The sequence below is a fragment of the Chrysemys picta genome, chromosome 3 (assembly GCF_011386835.1).
Source record: "Chrysemys picta bellii isolate R12L10 chromosome 3, ASM1138683v2, whole genome shotgun sequence".
NCBI classification, from domain to species: Eukaryota; Metazoa; Chordata; order Testudines; family Emydidae; genus Chrysemys; species Chrysemys picta.
In genome coordinates this window covers 14,748,326-14,776,322 of record NC_088793.1, presented here as the reverse complement: position 1 = coordinate 14,776,322, position 27,997 = coordinate 14,748,326, and the positions used below count along the sequence as shown (strand labels likewise).

General features: G+C 46.3%; 1 protein-coding gene across 3 annotated transcripts in view; it reads right to left on the bottom strand.

The window, feature by feature from the left end:
• PKHD1 (PKHD1 ciliary IPT domain containing fibrocystin/polyductin) overlaps window positions 1-27,997 on the bottom strand; it is a 380,982-nt gene that overhangs the window by 256,974 nt on the left and 96,011 nt on the right. For all 3 annotated transcript variants that reach the window (XR_010599356.1, XM_065587493.1, XM_065587494.1), the window contains exons 34-35: window positions 25,428-25,641; window positions 20,045-20,195 (exon numbers count right to left, since the gene is read on the bottom strand). Coding sequence is in view for 2 of the 3 variants with exons in the window: in XM_065587493.1 (XP_065443565.1) it covers window positions 20,045-20,195; window positions 25,428-25,641 (365 nt within the window). In the remaining variant the exon portion in view is untranslated. The remainder of the gene's footprint in view (window positions 1-20,044; window positions 20,196-25,427; window positions 25,642-27,997) is intronic.

Genomic DNA, 27,997 nt, shown 5'->3' with positions numbered 1-27,997 from the left:
AGTTTCTCTACATCCTTTCTGTACATTGGTGACCAAAATTGGACACCGTGCTCCAGCTGAGGCCTAGCCAGCGTTGAGTAGAGCAGTATTGTCACCTCCTGTGACTTGCACACTGTGCCTCTGTTAATGCAACCTCAAATTGCATTTGCTTTTTTTGCAACAGCATCGCATTGGTGAGTCATGTTGAGGTTGTGATCCACCACAACTCCCCAGATCCTTCAGAGCAGTGCAGCTGCCAAGCCAGTTATCCCCCATTTTGTATTTGTGCATTTGGTTTTTCTCCCCCAAGTGTAGCACCTGACATTTATCTTTGCTGAATTTCATTTTGTTGTCCATAGCCCAGTGCTCCAATTTATCAAGATCCCTCTGAGTTTTAGTTCTATCCTCTAGTGTATTGGCAATGCCCCCACCTTTGTGTCATCTACAAACTTGATCAGCACGCTCTCTATACCGACATCCATATAATTAATAAAGATGTTAAACAACATCAGACCGAGAACAGATCCCCGTGGAAGCCCACTTGAGACCTCCCCCCAATCCAACATCATTCGATTAATAGTTACTCTTTGTTTGCAGCTGTTTAACCAATTATGTATCGACTTAATGGTAGCTCTGTCAAGCCCACATTTCTCCAGGTTACTTATGAGAATGTCATGTGGGACGGTCAAAAGCCTTGCTGAAGTCCCTGTATATTATGTCCACTGCATTCCCCCTATCCACCAAATCAGTTACTCTGTCAAAGAAGGAAATCAGGCTGGTTTGGCATGATTTCTTCTTGGTAAAACCATCCTAGCTGCTAGTGATCACGCCTTTATCCTCCCAGTATTCACAAATAGAATGTTTTATACATTGCTCTAGTAGCTTCCTAGGTATCAGAGTCAGACTGACTGGTCTATAGTTTCCCAGCTCCTCCTATTTCCTCTTTTTAAAGATGGACATTACATTAGCCCTTCTCCTGTCTTCTGGAACCTCTCCTGTCATCCTTGACTGTGTAAATATTATTGCCAGTGGGTCTGAAATTTCTTCAACTAATTCCTTCAGTACCCTCAGTGAATACCATCCGGCCCTGCTGATTCGAATTGATTCAAATTGATCAAAAAATTGCTAACATCTTCTTTACTTACCCCGATCTGCATCCCTTCCCCTTTATTATCTGTGGTAACCGCACTAGTCATCTGGTCACATGTTATTTTTTGTGAGAACACTGAAGCAAAGTAGGCATTGCACTGCTCTGCCATTCTATCATCTTCTGTTACCAGTTCACCTTCTCCATTGAGCAGCTTTGCCTCCTGTCATCTTCCTATCTTGCCTAACTGGAGGGGCTTTGATTTACTATCTTTGAGGACTGATGATTGGGGCACTCACCTGGGAGCAAGGAGACCTAGTTCAAATCCCTGCACCGGGGTGGGATTCAAGCTTTAGTCTTCTACAGCCCAGGACTATTGTGGGGAGGGAAGAAACGCCTCCTCCTCCAGGTGTTTTGTGAATGGCATCTAACTCCCTTTGTGAATCGTAGAATCATGGAACTGGAAGGGACCTCGAGAGGTCATCTAGTCCAGTCCCCTGCACTCAAGGCAGGACTAAGTATTATCTAGACCATCCCTGACAGGTGTTTGTCCAACCTGCTCTTAAAAATCCCCAGTGATTCCCGAACCTCCCTAGGTAATTTATTCCAGTGCTTAACCACACTGACAGTTAGGAAGTTTTTCCTAATGTCCAACCTAAACTGCCCTTGCTGCAATTTAAACCCATTGCTTCTTGTCCTATCCTCAGAGAATCTAGCCCCCAATTTATTTTTGTCCAAAATTATTCAGCGTATTCACGTCAAGTTTGTGAATGCTTTCAGAGAACCCTAAGCTGCTTTTTGGGGGCAAATAAACCTTTTGTCTGAAACATTTCACTCAGCTCTACAACTAATCCTTCAAGATCAAGAGTGAGGAGCAGCGTAAGGGAAGTTTGCTCTGCCACTCTCTCCTGGCTCTGTTCCGTGGTTAGACAGAGAACCTCACTCTCCAGGCCTGTCATGTTGGTTAAGCCAGATTTTTTTAGGGGTTTGTCTACACAGCCCATGGCAGCCAGTCTTAATGCCTGGGACGACAGATTTGGGCTCATGCTGCCATGCTAACAATAACAATAATGCATCCGAAGAAGTGAGGTTTTTACTCACGAAAGCTTATGCCCAAATAAATCTGTTAGTCTTTAAGGTGCCACCAGACTCCTTGTTGTTTTAATAACACTGTAGACATTGCCGCTTGGGCCGGAGCTCAGGCTCTGAAACCCACCACCTCCCTAGGCTTCAGAACCCGAGCTCCAGTTCGACCGCAATATCTGCCGTAATATTTTTAGCATGGTTGCTCGACCCCCACGTCTGTCGTCCCTGGCTCAGAGTCGCTACCACTCGCTGTGTTGACGTATTCTAAGTGCCTAATCTGCAAGCTTCCCGAGTCCGCTTTCAAATGCAATGTCCTGTTTAGCCCTAGCACGTCAACAACATGCTTTCTTAGCCTATCTGTATGCATTATCTACTGCTGTAATGTATCATGTACTGAACTTCAGCATCATTACAGGTAAATACTCAGGTTTAAATGCAAACATAATTGCATAATGCTGTACAGCCAGGAAGAATAATGCAGGAAATAGAGCCAGCTCCATCTGATAGCGCAATCTGCCTGGAACTCTGAGTGTTCGGATCAAACACACAGCCCAGCTGGGTTGCAAAGAATAAAAATGCTTGGCAGTATCTTTATTGTCATCATCAAAAACATTTATCTGCCAGAAAGGTAAAAAGGTGAAGAAGGAACTTTCAAAAATGAAGCGGCACCAGCGCTTGGATGAAACTGGTTTACTGGGGGGTGGGGGGAGTGAAGTTGCAAGAGCACATTTTGTTAAAGCTGGATTTTTAAGTGCTTTAAACAGATTTGGAGGATGTTCACATGTTTCTAATAGTTAACATGAAAAACGTGCACCAACAGAGTCTACACAGAGATGCTAAAGTGCTCTACAAACCACCCCCCTCTTGTACACTTTGCCCTTCCATGGAGACAGGCCCTAAGTGACTTACCCAAGGTCACACAGGAAGTCTGTGGCAGAGCACGGCCTTGAATTCAGGTCCCCCAAGTCCTAGGCTAGGCTCCTAACCACTGCATCATCCTTCCTCTCCCTCTTCAGCTGCACTAAAATCCATTTAACCCTTTCTTAAATCAATATCACTTGCATCAGGAAATTATCAAACCAAACTAAACTGATCTAAGCAGAGGTTAAACTAGTTTAAGTATATCTGCATTAAGCATTTAATTACATTATCAATTTAGTTAAACCGGTACAAATTTTCTAACATACGTCAGGCCTGAGGACCTAATCCTGCAAAATTTATACACATAATTAACTTTAAGCATCTGAGTAGCTTCACTGCATATTTGTAGGCTTAGGTCCTAAACAGGGACCAAAATGTGTCTGATGGGTGTAGAACACGGAGGAGGTGGTTAGTCAGAAGACAAAAATAAAAGCAGTAGGTTTGAGCATTGGCCTGCTAAACCCAGGGTTATGAGTTCAATCCTTGAGGGGGCCATTTGGGGATTTAGTTGGGGATTTAGTTGGGGATTGGTCCTGCTTTGAGCAGGGGGTTGGACTAGATGACCTCCTGAGGTCCCTTCCAACCCTGATATTCTATGACTTCTATGACATGGCTGCATGTATGAGCTATGAGGAAGCTTGATAGGTGTAGGGGTGAAGGGTGTAAATAATATATGTAAGCAAGAGAGGTTAATGAGGCAATGAGGTCACAGTGCCAGCCTACCACTTGCCTGGCCATTATCACTGGTCAGGATATTGAATCCAGTTTTCTCTGCCCCAAGATCCTGCTCGGTGCACTCTGGGCCAGACTTTCAAAAATGTTTAGGTGCCTATAGGTGCAGGTAGACGTCCAGTGGGATTTTCAAAATCAGGATTTGATTTCAGTAGGAATTAGGCACCCAGGTACTTCTGAAAATCCCATTAGGCACCTATCTGCATCTTCGGGCACCTAAAGACCTTTGAATATCTGGCCCTCTATGTTTCCAGTTTAATGCAAGCTGCACATCATAGAGAAAACTCTGCCAATGTGTCCTAACCCTCACTGGGTTGGGGCAGTCTGATGAAAAGAAGAAATGGTTCCCAACCCCCAACTAGCGCTAGCCCTAATCAGGGCCGGCTCCAGGTTTTTTGCCGCCCCAAGCAAAAAAATTTTTGGCTGCCCCCCACCCCAGCCCTGGGTTCCCCCCGGACCTCTCTGCCGCTCCAGCCCTGGGCTCTCCCCCCACCCGCACCGCCTGCCGCCCCAGTCTTGGGCTCTCCCCCCCCTCCCCCCCACGCACCCCCAGCCGCACCAACGCTGGGCTCTCCCCCACACCCCCTGCCGCCCCAAACCTGGGCTCTCCCCCCAACCCCACCCGCACTCCCTGCCGCCCCAGCCCTGGGCTCTCCCCCACACCCCCTGCCGCCCCAGTGCTGGGCTCCCCCCTCCCCCATCCGCACCCCCCGCCACCCCACCTGCACTCCCTGCTGCCCCAGCCCTGGGCTTCCCCCCACCAGTGCTGACTCCGCCCGCTTCCCCCCTCACTTCCAGCCTGTCTGGCGCTGGCAGGGTCGGGGTAAGCAGTGGGGCTCCTGGGCCGCGCCTCAGCCCAGGGTCCCTCCAGCCGGGGCTCCCACCTCCAGGACCGGCCAGGACCCGGGACGGCAGAGCTGGGGGACCACCTGGCAGAGGGCTGAGGAGCCAGGGCAGGGCAGCCCTAGAGGGAGCGGAGCCCCAGAGAGCAGGACGTGGGCCCTGTAGGGCAGCACCCCGGGCACCAGTCCCCAATATGGCCCCGCTAATGCTGCTCCTGGCCGCCCTGCCGCAGTCCCTGGGTGGCTCGGGCCACTTCGCCCAGCTCCGGCTGTGGTGCTGTGGGGCAGCCACACTGTGGCACCTGCAGTCGGCTCTGTGCGCCCCACAGGGCGGCCCCCAGCCCAAGTGTCCCGCACTCGGAGCCCACCCAGCCATAAGGTGCGTGCGCTGCTCCCCAATGCGAACCGCAGCGGCCCCAGGGCGCCCCTGTGCAGGACGCACTGCTGCTGCCAGGGATGGCTCTTGGCTCCTACCACCACAAGCTCAAAAAAAAAAAAAAAAAAAAAGGCTGGCTGGAAGGTTGCCCCTGAAAATGTGCCGCCCCAAGCACCTGCTTGGTTTGCTGGTGCCTGGAGCCGGCCCTGGCCCTAATTAGCCCCACAGAAACTTGCTTCTTCTTAAGGCAAATGTGCTCTTTCTCTCACAAGAATCAACCATGGAGCTTCCGACTCTCCAAACGCCCTGCATGGAAACTAGCTCTGTAGTGCTGGCACCCAAGTCTGCAAAGGCTGTGCTGGCAAAGTGGGTGCAGAAGCAGGGACCATTTTGCTTACCCATAGCTTGTGTCCTTGTTCTAATGGTTCTTTTGGACCATCGCCGGGGTGCAGTATTGCTTGGGCCAGGTCAGCACTGGCCATGCTTCCTCTTGGTCCCAATTCACTTCCTCCCTCCTCTGGCCCACTCCTCACCACAGGCCCTTCCGTGCTGGGGAAGGGACTCCTGGGGCAGCTGACAGATGTAACTGTGTGCCCAGTGGCCCCCTTTGCAAGGAGTATTCTCCAAGGCAACCTCATGCCTGCCTTACAGCCTTTTTGCACCTGTCCAGCTGGCAGAAAGGGTTCATACAGTAATGATAACTCCAGCCCTGGATCACAGACATAGCTAAGCTAGAGAGGGAAAGACCTATTATGGGTATTGTCTGATCCCTCCCCTTGGCTAATACAGGACTAGTCTCTGCACTATATTTCATAGCACTTTGTCCGGTAAATCTATAATGTTACACAGACTCTGTGCTTCCTTATAGCCATGTAATACTGTGTGCACATGTATCACTGAGCTCAGATGAAAAGCAACCTCAAGAATTCAAAGAATTCATCTGCAGATCACCTAGTATTCACAGGGAGAGCATGAAAGGACAAGGCCAATTAAAGAAAACAGAGAAGATCAACTAGAAACCCAATGTTGGGAAAGCGGAGAATGACCTCTACCAGAACCAGAGAGAGAAAGTGCGGGGGGGCGGGAGGGGAAGAGGGAGAGACTCAATAAATAAATAGAAACACAACAATGATGTCTTCCCTCAATTTTATTTGAGGAAGTTAAGTTTGCACAGCTCCTCGCAAACTGTCTTTGGCTAAAATCACCACTAATGAGCTCTGACATTTGAAATTTAACTGAGCATGAGCTAACAGCTCCCAGCTCTGAACCACCCATGAAGTCAACTGGAAATATTTCGCTAAAGCCGCAGACCGGCTAACAGCCTGTTTATTGAAAAGACACAGCTTTCAAGGGAAAGTGTTTATAGCGACCACTTTACCTGTCGCTTCCCTGCCCTATGCTGTCTGCTTTTCTTCAGGGGGTCTGCCGGGAACTCAGTCCCTCAACTCCTTCTAGCCACTATTCCATTTGCTTTTTATTATTAATTATTATTATTATTAGGCAGCCTTACGCTCCCTTAATGAAGTCCTTTTCTTTGCAGCAATTTAGAAGGACAGATTGGAAACTATGGGCTTCCACATAGATGGCTGCTTACAAAGAAAGCATGCACAGCCTCCAGCAAGCAGTTGTTAAGGCAGAGCATCACCTGGCTATTAGGGAGGCATTGGGAAAAGGCTAGGTTTTATTGGCAATCACATAAAATTAACCCTTTCCTTAAAGAGAAAACAGAGACTATAATAGGTTAATTATGGTGCCGATATTTAACAACCTGACTTTTCCTCCCGCTACAGCCATTTACCAGTTTACGTTTATGGACTGATACCATGTGGCGATTCAATCACCCATTATCTTTAACTCCAGCTCATTTTGTTGAACCTCACAAGGATTTCTCCATTGCATTCGCAGATGCAGAAGAAAGAAACTGGGCTTGTGAAAAAAGGAGCAGTGCCAGCGATTTCAATGGAATTGCGTCGATGGGCCATGTTACTGCCGTGCATAAGTGATTGCAGGATCAGAGCCTATGCATGATCACGTAAGAAAGTGGCCTGATTCGCAAAGGTGCACAGCAGCACACATGCTATTGACTTCAATGGGAATGCCCAAAAAGTCAGGTCACATCAGCCCCAAAACCTGCCAATCATGGTATTAGTTCCACTGACCTTGCTACATATATGCCTAAATTAAGCATCTGCATGAGTGTTGGCAGGATTGGGACCTTACTATGGCTTTGGGTACCTAATTTAAAGCACCTGGATTTGAAAATGCAGTGCTTGGATATTGCACAAAATGGTGATTAAAGGGTGACAAAACAGGTGGAGCGGAGTGGGCAGCTGTACCTCTTCTGTGGATAGAAAGCCAGATTTTCAAACTGGATTATCACCCCTTTATGTCACTCCAGGAGCATAATGGGGCCATTATCCAGCTGCAAATGGTCAGCAGAGAATTCCCCTGGCAGAGGGGACTCTCCGCCCATGCATCTGCATAACAGCCTGACCCTGCACCTCCGTCTCCACAGTGTAGGTGGCACGGCTGGAGCATGGAGGGGCCCACAACAATCCTGCAATGGAGTAGGACCCTATGTCAATGTAATTTAGAGCCACCTGAAAGCTGCTCTAGCTCACATCAAGATGAGGACGGGCTGGAACCATCTCTCCAACAGCCTGTCCACGTCTGCTGAGCTGAGCAGAGTTCCATCATAGGACACAATCAAACCCAGACTCTTCTGGTCTCTAAGGGGATATCTACACAGCATTTTTGGCACCAGCCTCCCAGCCTAGGTCGACAGACTCAGGCTTGTGGGGCTCCCGCTAGCACTCTGGAAATAGCTGTGTAGGAAACGCTTGGAAGCGGTGACTCAGGTTAGAGCTCAGGCACTGAAGCCTAGGGATTTCAAAGCGCTGTCTCTACAACTAGTTTTAGAGCACTAGCACAAGCCCCACAAACCAGAGTCTGCCAACCAAACCTGGGTAGCTAGGCCCAAAATGCTGTGTAGATCCTAAGGGGCCCCAACTGTGCTGCTGCTGAATTCGGGAGGGAGAGGGGGCTTTGCCTTTGCCTTTGACTTCAGTCAGAGCAGGGTCCAGACCCAGTGCCTGGCACTCCAGCACTTGACACAAGCATTAAATAAATGAACGTGCCAGGCTAACGGACTGAGAATCAAAGCCACGTATTGAAACAGAATTTTTTTTTCATTTTGCCTTAATGCCAAATGAGTCAATCAGAATTTCTGTCACAATTAAATAGCAAAACCGGCAGCAGCAGTGAGGCTCCGTGCAACAGCTTCGGAGCAAAGTGAGAGCAGTTTCTCTCCCCTCCCGCCCCCCAGCCCTTCAGACCGTTTCCTGAACCCACGTGACCCTAATTCAGCTTTCTCTTCCCAAAGAAGGGTAAAGTTTTGTTTTCCGTTCCCTGTAGGAAGCGCCTTTTAATAAAGAGCAGCAGTTTCTACTCTGCATCTATATGCCTCTGGTTGGGGGAGGGGAAGTGGTTTGTTTATAAGACTAGGGGTCGCATTCGGAGCTCACTTAAGGTCTGATCTAACACCCTTTTACAATCAATTGGAAGGTTCAATGGGCTTTGGGTTGCTAGTGGGAGGAACCCCAACCTGTAACTAACTCCACACCGGTCGACCTCCGTGCAGCAGCTTGGGGCCTCATTAGTCAACGAGGCTCCAGGCGAGTCAGGTGCAGGATCAGGGCCCCTGACGGATTTGTGCTTGTGAAGGGCTGTGCGAGCAAGACCCAAATCAGCCCTGGGCTTTTGCTCCTGAAGCAGAGAAGAAAGAGTTAAGGCTGTACATCAGGCTGCAAAAAGTTCAAGCAAAGAAAAAAAAAATCTTTGGCACATCTCCTAAATTTCTCATTGCAGCCCAAGGCCCATCCCACTTAAAACAAAAAATAAAAGAGAGAGAGAAAGAAGCAATTTCACTTCTCCTTTTCCCAAACACCTAGCAGCCACGTTTATTATTTATTTACCTCCCCTTTTTGTGAAAGGTCTTTTTTTCTCATTTAGTCCGACAAAGATTGTCCTCCCGGAATGACCTTTTTTCTTTTTCTTTTCTCTCTTCCTCTTCCCACTCCCTCTGGGCTATTGCCCTCATGCCACTAACTAGATAACACACTCGATCAGAGATTTTTTAAAAAATCATTGCAAAGGCACTAGGGCTGATAGTGGCATCAATCCTAACCTGACACGGGCTAGGGTCAACCATTTATCTCTTCACATTGCCTGTGGTTATTGCAGCAGCCATCTTGGAGCTCTACAGCTTAACAACCTTGCAGAAGGTACCTCTGTCAGCACTGATATCATCTGCACCCTCAAGACTGGCTTTTTTGGTTTTATTTTGTTGGGTTTTATTTATTTATTTTTTTTACAATAGACTTTTTTGTGGTTTGCAAATCTTTTAGGGATTAGTGGGCCCCTCAGAGGGTATCTCCGTACCAGGTTAACAGGTTACAGAATGTAAAGTGAATAATCTGGGGGGGGAAGGGAGGAGCTGAGATTTACAAAATAAGTTTAGAAAGATATGTCTTTTTGTAAACAATAAGAATAATTAATCAAAAAACAGTTTCAACCAGCCCTACTCCTAAGTCTCAAGCCAGTATGTTAATCACAAGATCATCCTTCCTCAGTTTCATTGATTATTTTGTATGTGTGAGTGAAAGCTGGGTAGGAGGGGGGAGAGAGAATTAGGATGTGGGAAGAAGTTGAGGGGAAATGGGAGAAAACCTATACTATTAATGTGTTATGAGTTTGGGGAGCTTGTTTGTTTTCCTATCAATATAAACTGGCAGGGATTGGTTTGGAACCCACATTAATGTTTGCTACTTAAACACAGCAGCATTGGGTACTGCCTGAGAACCAAGCTGCTGCTGCTGCTAAATACTTCCCAGCAGACAGTTCTTTCCATGGGTAGAGCTGAAAAGCGGAGACGTGTCATTAGCCCCATTTCACAGGTGGGGAAAGTGAAATGCAGATTTCAGGTGACTTGGCCAAGGTCATACAGGGAGCCAGTGGGAGAGCCTCGAATAGAACTCAGGCTCCCGACTAGCTTCTCACCTCTCCCTACATTGCTCAGGGGTGTGGATTTTTTACATCCCTGAATGATGTAGTTATACTGAAGTAAGTGTACAATGTAGACCTGGTCTTAGAAAGACAAGACAAGGCAGACACAAATTCTCCTGGATTCTCATCGTAGACTGCTGTATTTAGAGGTATAGCAACAGGTGGGTTGACACTAGAGGCACGCCAGGAAAATTATTATTATTTGTATTGAAGGAGCACCTCGGAGCCCCATTGTGCTAGGCACTGTACACACACAAACAAGAAAAAAGGATAAGCCCTCCACCAAAGAGCTTACAGTCTAAATACAAGAAAAGAGACAACAAATGAATGCAGACAGGTAGATGGAGGAGTACAAGGAAACAATGAGACAGTGTTAGTCAGAATGATAGGCACCGCCTGCCTAACCACCGTCAAGTCTTTTGTAGGCATCATGGCAAAGGAGAGTTTTGAGGAGGGAATCTAAGAGTGGTCGCCCTTCATGCCAGGGTTAGGATTTTCAGACAAACGGGACAGGGTGAAGGAATGAGAAGAGGATGGAAAGGGAGTGAGGAAGCTAGAGGGCTTGGTGGAAGAGAAAGGGCATGGGAGAAGCCTGAGAGGATGGTGCAGCTGTGAGAAGCTTTGCTGGCAAGGAGGAAATGCTGAACATTCCTGGCCATTAATAATGATAATAAATTTCAACTATTAGGCTCCAGTACATCACAAGGACTTGGGCACTCACAGAATGAAACTGAAAACACAACCGACCACAAAATGGACGAGCAGTGTACGAGCAGGAGTGATAAAATGCCAACATCTCATCCTTAACATGCAATAGGTGGACACCCCACTGCCCTCCAGACAATAATGAGCAGCCCTAAAAAGGTCTTGCCTGGAAGAATATCATGGATTTGCTCTGCTGAATGAGGAGGAAGAGTATTCCAGAGCTGCAGGCCCTCAATGGAGAAGAACCTACCTCCCATTCTTTCTAGTCTGTACAGTATGCAGGGACGGTCAGCAGGCCCAATCTGAGTGGTACCATTGGAAACAGTTCCCCAGGCAGAGCCTTGTCCTGTAAGACACTGAGTGTACTCAGTTCTCAGTCAATTCACCAGGAGTCAAAACTGCCCAGAACCTCTCCAGAAGATCTCACAGCATCTTGTGTGACTGGACCCACAGACTGGTCCCATGATGGTTTAAATAGCCAAGGCCATGCTGGATCAAACCAATGATCCCTCTAGTCCAGGATACTCTCTCCAATACCAGATGCTTCACAGGAAGATGCAAACTACCCTATTATAGACAATTGTGGAGCTGCCCAGAGTGGAAAGTTGCTTCCTAATCACAAGCAGTTAGTAGTCTGCTCATGCCCTGAAGCATGAGGGTTAACATCCCTTATAAATTTTTGACTTTAACTAATATAACTGGGGCTCTTCTTATTGCTCCTATCATAAAATACTCCACTAAGAGCCAGATTCTCTGGTCTGGCCAAGCTATGCTTGGTACAGGAGTGGGTGGAGATGTGGGATGTAAGACAAAGACCATCTTTGCTCTATCCTGAAGCCCACCTAAGACAAGTGAAAAAGAAGGTGAGAGGAAAGGGAGACTATCAAATAGATACAATTTTATAGCTATATATAAATTTGCACTTCCCTTCCTGGTCATTGTTATAGGGGAAGCAGGTAGCTATATTATAAATCATATTTATATTTAATATATATTACCTAATATTTTAAGTCAGACCAACCAGCCTCCAATGTCTTCCCAAGTGACTGAACGCCAACTCAGGCAGCTTGGCCATCTGCTTCATATGCCAGCCTGCCAACTTTATGTGTTTGAGCCAACAAATCGGGATGGAGAAGACCTCACAGCCGGCTTCTCACTCTGGCGGAATGTCATGGCTTTCCACCTCACCCACAAGATAGAGCAGGCCACAACATTGGCAAGAGACCAGGCTCCCTGGAAGTGGGTGACCCAAAACATGCACTCTATGCTCCATGAGCAGGAAAATTAATGAAATGAATAAAAGGTAGTTATAGTGGGTTGCCTTATACTCTATCCAGGCCAGTACACGGGGAGGGAGGATGGCAGGTAAGGTAAGTGTAAATCAAAAGCAAAGACCATAGTTAAGATTTGCAGAGTTGTCTAAAGGATTAGGAGACCCAATTCCCATTGAAATTAACAGAAGTTGAACATCCAGGTCTCTTAAGTAGGTACCAGAGTAGCAGCCGTGTTAGTCTGTATCCGCAAAAAGAACAGGAGTACTTGTGGCACGGTGCCACAAGTACTCCTGTTCTTTTTAAGTAGGTACGGAAATCTCAGCCATAGTCTTTCCTTTACCTCATCTTAAGTGACTAATGTAGGCACCCAACCTGTGCAGAGACACCCACAGTATTAATCTTTGGGCTAAGAAATCACAGATCTACAACTTTCTAAGCCACTACTTAAACCTCACATCCTTCCTGTATTCTCATCTTTAAAAACAACTTAAAGGAAGCACAGCTTACACAGGCATAGCTGTACTCCTGTATAGCATTTTTATCTAGCACGTTATTTTTATTACCCTTCTATTCCTTAATAGGATCCCCTCAAGGGTTGGGTTGTAACAAATTCACTACCATACCAGTTAGGTTTTCCAACGATTGACTTAATATATGTGGCATGTGCCCAGCGATATACATTATACCACCCATCTGGGCCAGAGGAGGAGGGGAGTCAGTACAAGGAAAACATTGCTCAAACAGCATGCTTGCATGATGATTAGGTCTGGTCCAGTGATCTGGAATAATAATCTGAAGGCTCACTAAGCATAATAGTTCAGAGACGCCCAAGTCTGGTCAAACCTTCCCATGAGCATCCGCTCCTTGTGTTATCAGCATGTTTTACACATCTCATCAGTGTCACGGTGGCTGACAACTCATTATGCACCAGAGGTAAAGTGGACAGGTAGTGACTGAGCATTAGAACATTTTTTTTATTTGTATCTTGCCATTACTCAGTGTATCATGAAACTGTGAGCTAATTAAGTCCTGTGGGATAGACAATCAGAGCTTTTTATTATTATTTTAAGTAGGCTAAATTGCATTATATACAGATATAAAAAAAAAAGATTCCACAGCTCTTCCCCCAGTTAATAACTGAACAATTTACAAATGTTAATAGAATGCTGGGGCAGAGGCTTGTTACTTTGCATGCATGACCTAATTAAATCATATGGTGGCATGTATTTCAAACACAATACAGATGAGAAGATGAGAGTCTGAAATAAAATCCCCGTTTTCCAAAATCTCTGGCCCCATCCTCAGGGACGTTCAAACACAGACCTAAGCTTAGTGACTGGTTCTAATCTCTATAAAGGGCCAAAGCAACACCATGAAATTTGAGGGCACGGTCATCTGGATCAGAACGTCACAACCAACGGGGTAAAGTCTCCACCTCTAAACCTGCTTTGGGACATTAGAAATATGCAGCTAAATCCAAGACTGATTTAAAAACAATAGATTAAGGATTAATCCTGAAGGGGCAAGTTATCAGCTGGAGTAAATTGTCCCAGCTCCATTGAAGTCAACAGAGCTATGATAATTTACATAAGAGGATGATCTGCCCCACAGTCTTCAGTGGGAATTTTGCTTGAACAAGGAATTTAGTATCCTAGGACTGACAGAGCTTCCGACCAATCAGACAGCTCCAGATCAGGGCCAATGGGAAGTAGCTAGTCCCCCAAGTCAGTCTGATTGACCTGGCAGCCAGGCCAACCTGGGAGCCTCAGCTCAGGTCCCAGCCTTTGCATGTGCTGGGGGAAGGGGAGACAGCGAGAGCAGCCCCAGGTGGGGTGAGTTGCTGTAGCTGGATGCCCGGAAGGGAGGAGCAGCAGCGCAAGAGCCAAGGTGTGGAGCAAGGGTCGGCGCGGAGACTGGGGACTCGCACTAATAGGGTTGCCAACTTTCTAATTGCACAAAACCGAACACCCTTGCCCTGCCCCTGTCACGCCCCTACCCCGAGGCCCCACCCCTGCCCTGCCCCTTCTCAGAGTCCCCACTCCCTCCATCGCTCACTCTCCCCCACCCTCACTGACTTTCACCGGGGTGGGGCAGGAGATTGGGGTGCAGGAGGGGGTGAGGGCTCCAGCTGGTGGGGGTGCTCTGGGGTGGGGCCAGAAATGAGGGGTTGAGGGTGCTAGAGGGGGCTCCAGGTTGGGGCAGGAGGTTGGGGTGTGTGAGGGGGTGAGGGCTCTGGCTGTGGGTGCAGGAAGGGGCTCTGGGCTGGGTCCAAGAGGTTTGGAGTGTGGGAGAAGGCTCAGGGCTGGGGCAGGGGGTTGGAGTGTGGGAGGGAGGGAGGGCTCTGGCTGGGTGTGTGCACTCTAGGGTGCGGACAGGGATGAGGGGTTTCAGGTGCAGGAGGGGGCTCTGGGCTGGGTCTAGGGGTTTGAAGTGTGGAAGGGGGCTCAGGGCTGGGGCAGGGTGTTGGGGTGCAGGTGCGGGATCTGGGAGAGAGTTAGGGTGCGGGAGGGGGTTCTGACCCAGGCCGGGGGGTCAGGGTGTGGGCTCCAGCCAGGCAGTGCTTACCTCAGGCGGCTCCCGGTTGGCGGCGCAAGAGGGCTAAGGCAGGCTCCCTGCCTGCCCTGGCTCAGTGCTGCTCCCGGAACCGGCTGGCATGTCCGGCCCCTAGGCAAAGGCGCGACCAGGCAGCTCTGCGTGGTGCGCGCTGCCCACACCTGTAGGTGCCACCCCTGGAGCTCCCATTGGCCATGGTTCCTGGTCAATGGGAGCTGCAGAGCTGGCGCTCGGGGCAGGGACAGCACACGGAGCTTCACTGACCGCCCCTGCGCCTCGGGGCCGGACACGCTGCCCTTCTGGGAGCAGCACTGAGCCAGGGCAGGCAGGGAGCCTGCCTTAGCCCCACTGCAGCGCCAACTGGACTTTCAACAGTCTGGTCAGCAGTGCTGACTGGAGCCACCAGGGCCTCTTTTCAACCGGGCGTTCTGGTTGGAAATCGGATGCCTGGCAACCCTACGCACGAAACAAGTGACAGGCTCAGCAGGGCAGGGCCCTGTAGAGGTGAGTGAACAACAGCACCAGAGATGGGGAGCTGTAGGGAGTGGGCAGGGAGGTCAGAGACACGTGATAAGGGAACGAGAGAGAGTCACAGAGAGCCAGCAAAGGAGAGTGAGTGGAGCAGGCAGGAGGGGATGAGCTATGGGAGCCCAGTAACCCCGTACCACACAGTCCTGAGACCAGCCGCACAGGGAGCCATGAACAGCATTAGCCTGGGGAGTTCTGGCAGCCCCTGAGCCAGGGAGAAGGCGGCAAATACTGTGGGCAGCTGGTTGTACGGAAGATTTTCTGGTTCAGTCCTGGGGCAAAGCCCTGTGTGAGCAATGCACAGCCCAGATGATGGTGGCCCTGCCTCGCAGCAGACAGAGGAGTGCGGCGCTCAGAAGTCGATGGGTTTTCCTTTTCAGGCTACCCCTGACTACGGCTTCCCTGGTAAGTACTCAGCTGATGCATTCACCTGCTTTGGAGGTGGGTCTCTTTCATTCACTCAAGTGCACTGGGGAGCAGCATCTGGTGACCTTTCGAACCAGAGTCTCTGTTGTAGGGGAAGACTTGGGACTTGCACAAAAAGAGGAAAGAGGGGCTCAGGACATTGCTGAGATCATTTGTGTGGGAATCTGAGTGAAGCCATAACCAGGTGGGCAGAGCATTATTCCCATCACAGACCCTTCCGGAACCATCAAACCAAAGAGCCAAGTTTCACCACCCCACAACAGAGACTATTACTGTTAAAAGTGTTTTTGTATGTGTGTACTCATCTAGAGTAAATACTTTAGCATATCTGTTCATCTGAGTGTGGGAAGCAGTGTAAGGATTGCTTCAGTATATTTTACCGTCTTTCAATTGCTTAGTATATTCTGAAACCTGCTAAGTTTTCTCCCATTTTTAGGCTGTTCCTGAGAAAGATAAATCTGTTTTCTTTGATTTGATGTTTTGCGTGTGCCCCTTTTTAAGGGTTAGATTCAAGATAAAGCTACTACTCCAGTTAGGGATATGTTACTTATTGGGAGTCTGTCTAGTAGCGGGTGGGAGCGCTCCACCTCACAGATGGATCTGACAAGGGTAAGAGGAGTGACTGGGGAGGAGGTACCGTGAAGAGAGAGCAAAGTGATTTGGAAGCTTCTTCATCATAGTTTCCATTGTTCAGGCTCAGTCCGGGGTCTCACGAGCAGCTGTGAGGTCCCTCAAGAGGAAGGATAATTGGGTTGCAGCCTTAAACCCAACCCCTTAGTATTCTGGAGACCCAGTAGGCAGGGCCCTGCAGGTGTAGTTTCACTAGGTAAATCAGGGAGGAAAGTCCCTTGAAGTTACTACTATCCCAACCATCCTACAGGCAGGGAACTAAATCTAGCCTGTTCCTCTGGGCAATGCTGAGCGCAGGGAACCACAGGCTGCTTCTCATCCCACCAAGATAAGTTAGGGTGGATTAGGGTCCCATTTAAAATACCCCTGCCCCTAACCCCATTACACTTGGAATGTCCCTTTTGAGCTGATCAGTAAGAACTCCATCAAATCCCTCTCCAAGGCCGTCCCTGCTGTGACACCTACATGGAGTCAGCCAATCAACAACTGTTTTGCTTACGCATCAGTAGAACTGGTAGGAAAACGCTGAAGATTTTTCCAGGAAGGATGTCTGACATTTTTCTCCCACCTTCATGCTTCATTTGGGATCAGCTGATTTAATTGACCAATAATTTTACAAGTCTCTTGGGCACTTATATTGCCCCCATCACCATAATAGCAGAGCACGTCACAGTCTTTAATGTAGTTCACCTCACAATGCCTCTGTAAGGTAGGGTGCTGGGCAATGCTGTTATCCCCATTTTAAAGATGGGAAACTGAGGCACAGAAAGGCTAAGTAACTTACCGAAGGCACAGGAAGTCTGTGGCAGAGCAAGGACTTGAATCCAAATCTCAAGCTTGTGCCCTAATCACTGGATCATCTTTCCTCACTCAAGAAATATTTGGAGCCATCATGAACTACCCAATTGTTTAACAACTACCCGGCAACCTCATGACCCTATTTTTATTGCCCTCATGCCTGCCGTTGTTTGTCACACTTATTTGTTGCATCTTGCCTCATATTAAATTCAAGTTCTTTGGAGCAGGGACTGTCTCCTACTATGTGTCTGCCGAGCGCCCAGCACAATGGGGCCCTGTTCACAACTGGGGCATCTAGGTATTCCCACAATATAACTAAGATCATTGTTATAACGGTCCAGATATTCAGCTGGAGTGTATCAGCAGACCATGAAGTCAGTGGAGCTACACAGCAGCTGAGGATCAGCCCCAACCTCTGCAAAGTGATTTGAGATCCTCAATTGAAAGGCGCAATGGAAGCGTAAGGTCTTACTATAAAGAGGCAAAGTCCTGTTACTGCTATGGTATGTTGTGCTGCTTGTTAATAGTGCCATTATCCAAATACACAGGATGCTGTTAATGCATTTTACTGTCTGCTATTGAAGCTGGGGACCATTATTTCCAGTGGAAAGGCAAGGCCAGTTCGCATGACATGATTTAAACCTCTATCGTGAAGCATGCATAAGCTGCAGTGGGTCATAAATCTTAACAGGATGCTGTCAACTAGAAAGGGACCAAAATTAAAACCATTTATCTGAACTCCCCCTCCCCATCACCCCACCAATTTGGGGGAGATGGATAAAATGAAGCCTACTTCCAAAACACCTCTGGATTCATTAAGCAGACCCAAAATCCAAGCATCCCTGTTTCTGCATATCTCTCCCCTCGGTTTGTTCAAGCCACCCAGGACTTCATGATTTTCACTATGCTGCACAGCACAGCCTCTAGCGGGGACAGAACTTGGATCCTCCTCTTGCTCCCAAAGCACAGGCCTCAAGCACTCGAGTTAAAGAACAATCTGTTTTCAGTGTTGGGACTACAGAGTCTATCACGCACAGTTGTGTGTGTCATGGAACAGGTCTGATGCCCTCCAGTAGCACCCAGTAGTTCATATACACCAGAGCCTGTGCTTTATGATACCATTGGGAATGAGTTCTGCATTTCATTTAGGGGAGGGGGGAAAAAAAAAAGAGTAGCCGCCAAAGATTGGTCCGAAGAGGTCACCCTGCTGGCCCCACAGCAGTGCTGAGCGGAAACTTTTTCCCTTAGCTGTGCAAACTACTGATATTATGATTAGTCAGGCTGATTAACAGATGAGGAAGTAAACAAAGCAACAAAAAGGGGGAATCGTCCTGGCCCCTGCAAAGGGCTAGAAGCCCAGGGAAACGTGGTTGCCAACATGAAAGTAGACAACATCAACAAGGGGAAAAAATGTTTTATGTAGCCTTCTAGAGGCCAACACTATTGGCCTAGACTGAGTCTTCAAACAATGAGCAATAACAAAATTAAAGGTTTCAGAGTAGCAGCCGTGTTAGTCTGTATCCGCAAAAAGAACAGGAGTACTTGTGGCACCTTAGAGACTAACAAATTTATTAGAGCATAAGCTTTCGTGGATTAGTCCACGAAAGCTTATGCTCTAATAAATTTGTTAGTCTCTAAGGTGCCACAAGTACTCCTGTTCTTTTAACAAAATTAAAATGTTTTAAGGGAGTGGAGAGTAACAATATCACTTTACGAGATTCAGCTGTAGTAATGACCCTAGCACCCTTCATCCAAAAGAGCATTACAAACAACAGGCCAAATTCAGAGAATTTTGACCCAATCAGGACTTCAGAATTTGGTTCTAAATACATACAGGAATCACTAGGCCACGGCAGTGCAGCTCCTTCTGGGGTGGAGGGCATCAGCTAGATGGCACAATGCATAATGATAGGGAGGTGGAAATTTCAGCCAAGAACAGCAGGGTTAAAAGTTACCACAAAATCTTTAATATCAGCACAGAGCAAAGAGGACCTCTGTTTTCTAGGTCTCATCCATGCTCAGTAGATTACATGATACTCTGTTTCTCTGAGGATTTATCAAGCATAAAAGGCACAGCTGATGCTGCTGAGTGGATTGAGGGGTCTGCCTCATCTCACTCACACCAGTTTTTACATGGCTATAACTCAACTGACTCCAAAAGAGTTCCTCCTGTATCACACCAGTGCAAATGGAAAGCGAATCAGACCAATGTGTTGCAAACATGCTTACACAACTAAGCCATTCCCACCATCATGAGAACAGCAGCTTTGAACACAGCCTGACACGCCCATGCAGTCTGTTTGGGAGATTCTGAGCAAATAACATTTAGGGTGAGGGTAGGGGTGAGGAGACGTTTTACATTTACCAAACTCTCCACACCACCTGCACTTCAGCAGCTATGATGAATTTGTTTCATCTATAGTGTTCTCTGCCACTTCACACCCTTGAGATTTTGAAGGGAGATCAAGAAAGTGGCTCACAGATTTGCAATTAAAATTGAGACCATTTTTAAAAAGGGCGGAAGGGATACATTTTGTTCCCTGATTATGACACTCTCTCTCTCTCATACACACCGACCCATCTTTCAAAGAGCAAACAGGTACAAATAAATGCATCAAAAGAGATTATTTGGACCGAACCACTGCTTAATGTTCAGGCTCTAAAGGCAACTTAGAACTCCTAGTACCCCGAGCTGGGATCTTTGACAAAGGGATGTAGATAAGGAGGAAACTACATTAGGAACAGAGCTGGCATTTGTACATAGAAAGGAGAGTCTAAAAAGAAAAAAAAAGACATAAGCTATAAAGGAAGTTAAAGGAAACAAGGCAGCCCTCATTTATATTTGATCAATATGTGATTAACCATAGTTAACCATTAATTCATCTGCTGTGCATTAGAACTGCTGTTCAAAGTTGGAGAGCATTTAAAATTATATATTGCCACTGCTCAGCCTAAATTGTTTTTTTTTCCTTTAAATGTACACAATATTACAAATTTAATTTTAAGCTGTTTGAATCAGTCTGTAAAAAAGATTTGATTATACCTGAGTGTTCTGGCCCCAGTTTTTCCGTATCTCAGTAATCTTGGCGGTAATTGGCTGATTAGCTCCCTCACACTCCATCTCTGCCTCAGTTTCCATGGTAATGTTACAGGAGCTATTATAGATGAGAACTTCATCTCTTTCCACTTTAGGGCTGAAACGAGAAGGGAGGTTAAATGGGGTGTCATCAATCTTAATGAAATGCAATTATTTTTACTCTTATTAATCATTGCAAGCCATTAGCTTGTGGCAACTCCTGCCCACCATTTGTCAAACTTTGCAAATTTCTGTAATTTTGTTTCCATTCTTTTATTGTTTATTTGTTTCCCCCCACCCTTTATCTGCAAACCCTCCTGATGACAACACATGCAGTAAATATCTCTCAGTGATGCCTTTCAGCTTCACAAAACAGTCACAAATGCTAGCAAATGCTCTTCCAGGACCAAGGGAAGGAGGTAAGTGCAGATAAGGACTAAGGAATTGCCACTGTGAGAGTCAAAGATGGAAGCATACACCGAGCAGGGTTTGTCTGGATCCCCCCCACCCCCCTTTCCCGATCTTATTCACACTTAGCAATGGGGAATGAATAACTTGCTACTCCCTTAGGGCAAGCGGAGAAATTGGAAAACCACACAACTGGCTAACTGGTCCCTAATTCCAACTGTGAAAAAATGAGCTCATTTAGGGTTCCAATTCCTGCTCCCCAGCTGATTGCAATGATGCTTTGTTGCTAGCACTGGAACATTAACTTAGTAAATTAATTAAACTTACTTAACAGCCCAGACTAAGCAGATTCGATATATGTGCCAGTTACACGAAGACACTTGCTCCAAAGGCTTCTGTCACACAGAGAGAAGAAGGAGCAGCAAAGGTAATAGGTAAAGGGTGTTCTTACTGGGTCTTGCTGCTGACAGCTGCTCACTTTGGTAGCATTTTACTATGGGGAGCTGTGAAGGTCTGATTCCAAGTCCCTTGAAAGCAGTGGAAAGCCTCCCAGTTACTTAACTGTGCTTTGGATCAGGCCCAGGAAGTAGACGTCCCATTTTCACGTCTGGCTGCAATTTGCATTCCTTTCCCCCAACTCTCTTCCTTTCCCGCCCAAAAAATTCAGTGAATGCGTTTGTGGATTTGTGTGTGAATTTAGATCTGATTTCAGAAAAATGAAGTCCCCGGTTTATCCACAAACCCATCCCAACACAGTGGGCAGCAGTACTACTCAACCTCAACCCAAAGGCAGTCTATCTCAGCCACTGTACCTATTACAGAGAAGAGAACTGGGCCTGATTCTCCACCGCCTTTCACCCTGTGCAGTCATTTACACCAGCTCCAAAATGCTTACCACTCTGAATTGGGCATATTATACGCCCATTGTACACAGGTATAAATGGTGACACGAGGTACAAGGCAATGGCGACTCAAGCCTGCTAAGTCAATTCAATCTATTTGGCAGTAGTTTTTGCGATGCGGGTATCTAGTCACTGGGAATTTGGATGGAGACAACCAAACTCTTTTCTCAGAGCAAATTCAGAAATAACAGGTAAGGGTTTAAGCTGATGTAACTTACATGATGGGGGGCTAAAAAGAGATAAGCTACAACATTGTTCTACGATGCACCTCGGGCCAGATTGACAAAAGGGCCAAAGCGGGTTAGTGGCTTACCCTAAGTGAAATCAACCCATCTGAAAATCTGGCCCTTAACTTGCTTGGGAGTACCAGGATCCCAACCAACTGATGAATCTGCAGTTTTCAAACCATGCCATTGTTCAAGGAGACAGCAGCCATGGCAGTGGGTTTGGGGGATGTTTGTTTCATTGCCATTTTTTAGCACAATTGGTGGTGTATTAAAGACAGAGCTGCGTTAACAAAAACCGTTGCAGGTATCGGAGCCATTTTAACAATGATTTTGTATTTATTTATTTATTTAAATAAATCACTCCCTCCACCACATCAACAACAGAAAGTCAGCCTTAAGGAACAGCATTAGCTTCGTGATAGCAACACTTTGAGAACTATTCTTGTCCTGTACAGTAATTTAATGGGATGAGGGTATCTTTCAAGGCTGCATCATATTTTCTGCTGCAAGGAAAAAATGTATTCTTTAAATAGCCAACATTTTTATGGGGAGATGGCTATATCCAATGCGATAAACAAACTAAGGGCTGCATCCAGCTTGAATGGAAGTCAATGGGGCTCTCGCAAGAGACAGGAATGGGAGTTTAATCTGATCTTACATTGGGAATTAATTTATAGGTAATGGACACACTCTGTATGATCCTGGGTTAACCACAACGGTAACAGTTACTTCATTTCTGGGCATCTCACTGCTGCACAATGATTAACGAAATGGTGAGCTTAAAGAAGTGCAACAAAAATAATCAGAGCTGGAGGGACAAACTGAAGGTTAAGGGTCACATCCTGATCCCACTGACATCAATTGCAAAACTTGCATTCTGTTCAATGAAAGCTGGATTTGGCACTAAGAATTAAACACATATGGGTCTGACAGTCCTCATGGTTACACTAGTGGAAATCAGGAGTAGGTTCATTGAAGCCAGTGTGAAACTGGGGTGTGAAAAGACGCGATCACTAGAGGAAGATAACAGTTAGAGCTGGATAGGAAATGGCTGTCAAATCCCACAAAATTTTTCACAATTTTGAATATTTTTCTCATCCGGAGTCTGGATAAAAAGCCAAAATATCGAACACTTCCACAAACAGATAATCAGGAGGAAAAAAAAGATCAGGTCAATCAAAATGTTTTGGTTCATTAATTTCAGAAGCTTTTGTTTCAAATTGTGACTTTTTATGTATTACCTTTTTTTAAAGTATAAATTAATTAAAGTTTAGACACAAAGTCATTTTGAACAGGAAAATGAAACTTTTTTGTTTTGAAAACGTTGAAAAGGGTCATTTCAACAAATTGCAATTTTGGAATTGGGAGATTCTTCATAACTGACCCTTTCCCACACATTATTTCGGGTTCCACAAATTAGCATTTTCCAACAAGCCAAGTTTTGTCAGGAAATACTTGACCAGCTCTAATAACAAATCTATAATACTGGAAGAGTGTAAGTGTAACCCACACATCTCCTGGGTGTGGTTTTCTATCCCATCTAAAAAAGTGGCACTCAGCCCACGTCTACACTGGGGAGGCGGGGAGGGGGAGGATCGACCTAAGATATGCAACTTCAGCTACGAGAATATCGTAGCTGAAGTCGACGTATCTTAGGTTGACTTACCTCGCCTACTTACGGCGCTGGGTCGACTGCCGCAGCTCCCCCGTCGACTCCGCTTCCCCCTCTCACCGCGGTGGAGTACAGGAGTCGACGGCAGAGAATCAGGGATCGATTTATCACGTCTACACTAGATGTGATAAATCGTTCCCCGATAGTTCGATCACTACCCGCTGATCTGATCTGGCGGGTAGTGTAGACGTACCCTCAGAGAGAGAGATTGTGTCTGTTCTGCAGCCTTAACTAACAGCCAGCTGGCTATTAGCTCATGCAGTAGAGGCTCATGCATTTAGCTCCAGAGGCCCCAAGTTTGATCCCGCCCACTGACAACTGGGGTCTGTTGATGTTACATAAGCACCAAATGGAGAGAGGAATTATTTAGCATAGTAAATGGGGATGTGAACTTGCAGCATTCCTACTGTATTTTCCACTACATGCATCTGATGGAGTGGGCTTTAGCCCATGAAAGCTTATGCTCAACTAAATTTGTTGGTCTCTAAGGTGCCACAAGTACTCCTTGTACTTTTTACTACAAAGTTAGGTTGGCTTAACTAAATTACTCCAGGCTGTGAGAAAATTCACACCCTGTGCGATGCAGTTAAGCTGACCTAAGTGGTGACATAGACACTGCTGGGTCGATGGAGATGGAAATGATGGTAGCACCACCTTCTGGGACATTTATAACTAGACTAGACAAAGCATGGCTTTGAACTATATGAGTTGGCAGGGAGAGAGACTGAATGACCTCAAAGGTCTTTTCTCCCTTTCTGGATTCTATGAGCCAAACACTGAAGCCCTGACTATAGACCTGATTCTCCAGTGCCTTGTGTGGGCAAACCCACTAAAGTAGGGATGGTAGGCTTGATCTTCTCTGACACCACTGCAAACCAGGCATAGAGCACTGGAGCATCCACGTCGATGGAATTACCCAGGTGTAAACCAGGTATAAGGGAGAGAAGAACCAGGACCCTATGTATTTATTTGTGTCTGTTAAGTGTCTAGAATAATCTGGTGCTATGGAAATCAGAAATAATAAAAAGCAATGGCACAGATCCTTAGCTGGTGTAAATGAGAAATAGCTCCAGGATCTGCCCCAAGGAATCTGATTCGCTTCTGACCGCACTGACTTTATACAAATGTAAATCAGTTGACTCCAGGGAAGTTACGCTGCTTTATACTGATGTGAGCAAGAGGAGATTCAAAGCCCAGAAACCTCAAACCAGGCTAGTTTCACGTGGTTTTCGGGTTTTGGAAAAACATTTGCACAATAGCAGTCTTGTCCTCCTTGTTAAACACATACTGTAATGCCTGCTGCTCTCATCTCGGGGTTTAAGTGACTCCCATTGATTAACTTGTATCTTGCAACAGGAGAAGATGGGGCCAGATCTTCTGCTGGTGTAAATCAGAATAGTGCCACTGAAATCAATGGTATGATGCCAATTTACATCCGCTGAGAGTTTGGCTTAGTTTACAGAAAATCTTGGGCCAATAACCTGGTTATGGTCTGTTTATCTATTTGGTTAGGAAGAAGGACTTAAAAAAAAAACAAATGGGAAAGTTTCCTTCTCTTATTCTTTTCGCTCCACCCCCACCATAAACTTATAGGACTAAATTCTTTGCGGGTGTAAACTGGCGTAGTTCCATTAACTTCAATGGAGTAGTTCCAATTTACACCAGCAAATTTGGCCCATGGTTTCCAAAGCCTAAAGCTACAGTAACTGTCTGTGCACCCTTGTTGAGTAAACAACATACAGCCTGCCAGATCCTCTGCAACTTTTTACCCATGAATCTCTTTGGAGAGGTGAAGGGGGGAGAAAAAATCCCTTCTGGTTTTCATAATGACTAATCCTTTCCCCCCTTGGCATTCACCAGATGTTGCTTTGGATCAGAAGATAAATATTAAAATCTAAAGAGGAACAAAGCGGGCTGTTTACTAGATGGATTTTCTGAGGTCTCTTGAATGCTTTAAAAGATGTGGGGGGCAGATGCTTTGATATGCACACTGAATGGATTTCACAACCCAGTGGAGCACACCAACCTAGGAAATAGAAATCCACCTTCTCCATCGCCCAACTCTGCAAACACTAAGTGTCTTCTGGGAGACGCTGAACAGCACCAGGCCCACACTGCTGTGGGATAGAGCCAGGGCTAACCTGAAAAAGAGGCCAGCAAAAAGTGCCTGGGGTGAGTTGACTTTTGTCCTGTTATCCAGCAGAGAGTCGTCGTCACACAGGTATATGTAAGGCCTGGCTTCTGCTAGGCTGTACGCTCCTGCTGTGATATGGACATCACACTGGATGTATGTGGTCCCAGCTCCTTTGCAGTCTTCTGAAGGATGGGTCAGGCCACAGAGAACGGCCAAGGACGCTGCAAAGACAGAAGGGGAAAAAAAATACTCGCCCACATAAGCATTGGCACTGATGCAAGTTAGAACCATGTGCTGTGCCACTGAAATCAATGGGAGTTTTGCTATTGCCTTCCATGGCAGAAGGGTCATGATTATTTTCCCAGCCTAACCCTTTGGGAACCACAACAATCCATTCTCATGATCCATATGATCTATTTATGACTCTGCCCGTTGGGTTTGATCTCTTTTATCTGTGTGGATAATTATGATCCTTTGGCAGTATCTATCCAGGTGCTCTTTAGAATAAAGTGACCCCTTGTGGGGGACAAAAGCAAGCCAGTGATTAGCTAAGGGGACGGGCATAACTGCTGCCTGGAGGAGATGGGCCATTGTTTGCTTACTTCAACCCAGCATGTGTTGTATGTGCAGTATGTGCTCAGATCCTCGATTGTTCAGCGGAAAGGGAACATTCGCTACACTATTGTTCCTGTGGCGTGATCTGCACGTCATGAAGAGAGTGTTGTGCTCAACACACTGGGGGTCTGAGTGGGCTAATGCAATTAGCCTTTCACCGTTTGGAGACCGAGGTTCACATTGGGGAAAGCTGTTGGGATGGAAAGCACAAACCGACTGTGAACCTTTCACCAGGAAATGTGGTCTGGTGATAAAGTTCATTGCAGATTTGAAGCTCAGCCCTGGTTCAGTCAAAGCATCAACAGAGCTTTGCAGGCTTTTCAAAGGAATGGATTTGCAGTGAATTTGGAGCTTTTGCTTGGAATCTGTGTGACACTTGAGGCTTTGCATGATTTTAACTCAATGGGTTTGGGGGTTTTATTAATTTGCTTTAAGAGGTTTGTTTGTTTGTTTTTTAAAGGATGGGTTTTGTGAGCTGAAAGTCAGGTGGGAAGAGGTTTATGGGCCTACAGGAATATAAACCAGAGAACAAAATTCATTCAAAACCCTGAGGGTTTCATATAGCTCTGGGACGATCTCCACCCAGCTAGCACTCAAACAATGAATAGCTGAAAGGAAGGATGGTCTTGTGCCAGTGATTGTTGTTTGCATTTCTATGGCTCATCAGAGATCAGGACCAAAGCTGGTTGGGAATTTTTCAGTGAAACTTTTTTGTTTTTAAAAATGCCGATTTGTTGAAACTGAAACTTTCGCGTGAAAGGGCCAGCTTCGACAAATTTCTTGACTTGAAAAACATGTTGAAAAAGGTTTCCAAGATGTCCCCTTCTGATGTTTTCAAAACAAAAAATTGCTCAAAAGGACTTTTCAGTTCAAAATTTAAGCTAATTGTACTACAAATAATTATTTTAATTAAAAATGGTTGACAGTGGACTATTTTGAAATGATCAAAACACAACACTTGATTGACCCCAAAAATTTCAGATTGTCAGTTCGAAAACGTTTTTTGAAATTTCGACTTTTTAATCCAGAGTTGGGATGAGAAAAATGTCTAAAATCTGGAAAACGTTCATAGGACAGGAAAAGCATTTCCTGCCAAGCTCTAAGCAGGATACCATTGTTCTAGGACCAGTTCAAACACATATAAACTGAGCAATCCCTGCCTCAGAGTTTATCACAATCCAGGCATAAAACAATAGACAACAGGTAGATAAGAGCATTGCCAGCAGATCGAGGGAAGTAATTATTCCCCTCTATTCAGCACTGGTGAGGTCACATCTGGAGTATTGTGTCCAGTTTTGGGGCCCCCACTACAGAAAAGATGGGGACAAATTGGAGTGTCCAGTGGAGGGCAATGAAACTGATTAGGGGGCTGGGGCACATGACTTATGAGGAGAGGCTGAGGGAACCGGGCTTATTTAGTCTGCAGAAGAGAAGAGTGAGGGGGGATTTGATAGCAGCGTTCAACTACCTGAAGCAGAGTTCCAAAGAGGATGGAGCTAGGCTGTTCTCAGTGGTGGCAGATGACAAAACAAGAAACAATGGTCTCAAGTTGCAGTGGGGGAGGTCTAGGTTGGATATTAGGAAAAAAACTATTTCACTAGGAGAGTGGTGAAGCACTGGAATGGGTTACCTAGGAGGTGGTGGAATCTTCATCCTTAGAGGTTTTTAAGGCCTGGCTTGACAAAGCCCTGGCTGGGATGATTTAGTTGGTGTTGGTCACCAGTTCAGCAGGAGGTTGGACTATATGACCTCCTGAGGTCTCTTCCAACCCTCATCTTCTATGATTCTATGAAGACAGAGCATAAGGTAGCAATGAGAAAATACTGATCAGCATAAGGAACAGTGGTCAAAGCACACCAGCTGTATAACCATTGTTGAGGTTTTTTTAGACATCATGGCAGAGGAGAGTTTTCAGGAAGAACAATGAGGTGGCTTTGCAGACGTTTACATGGAGTTCTTTCC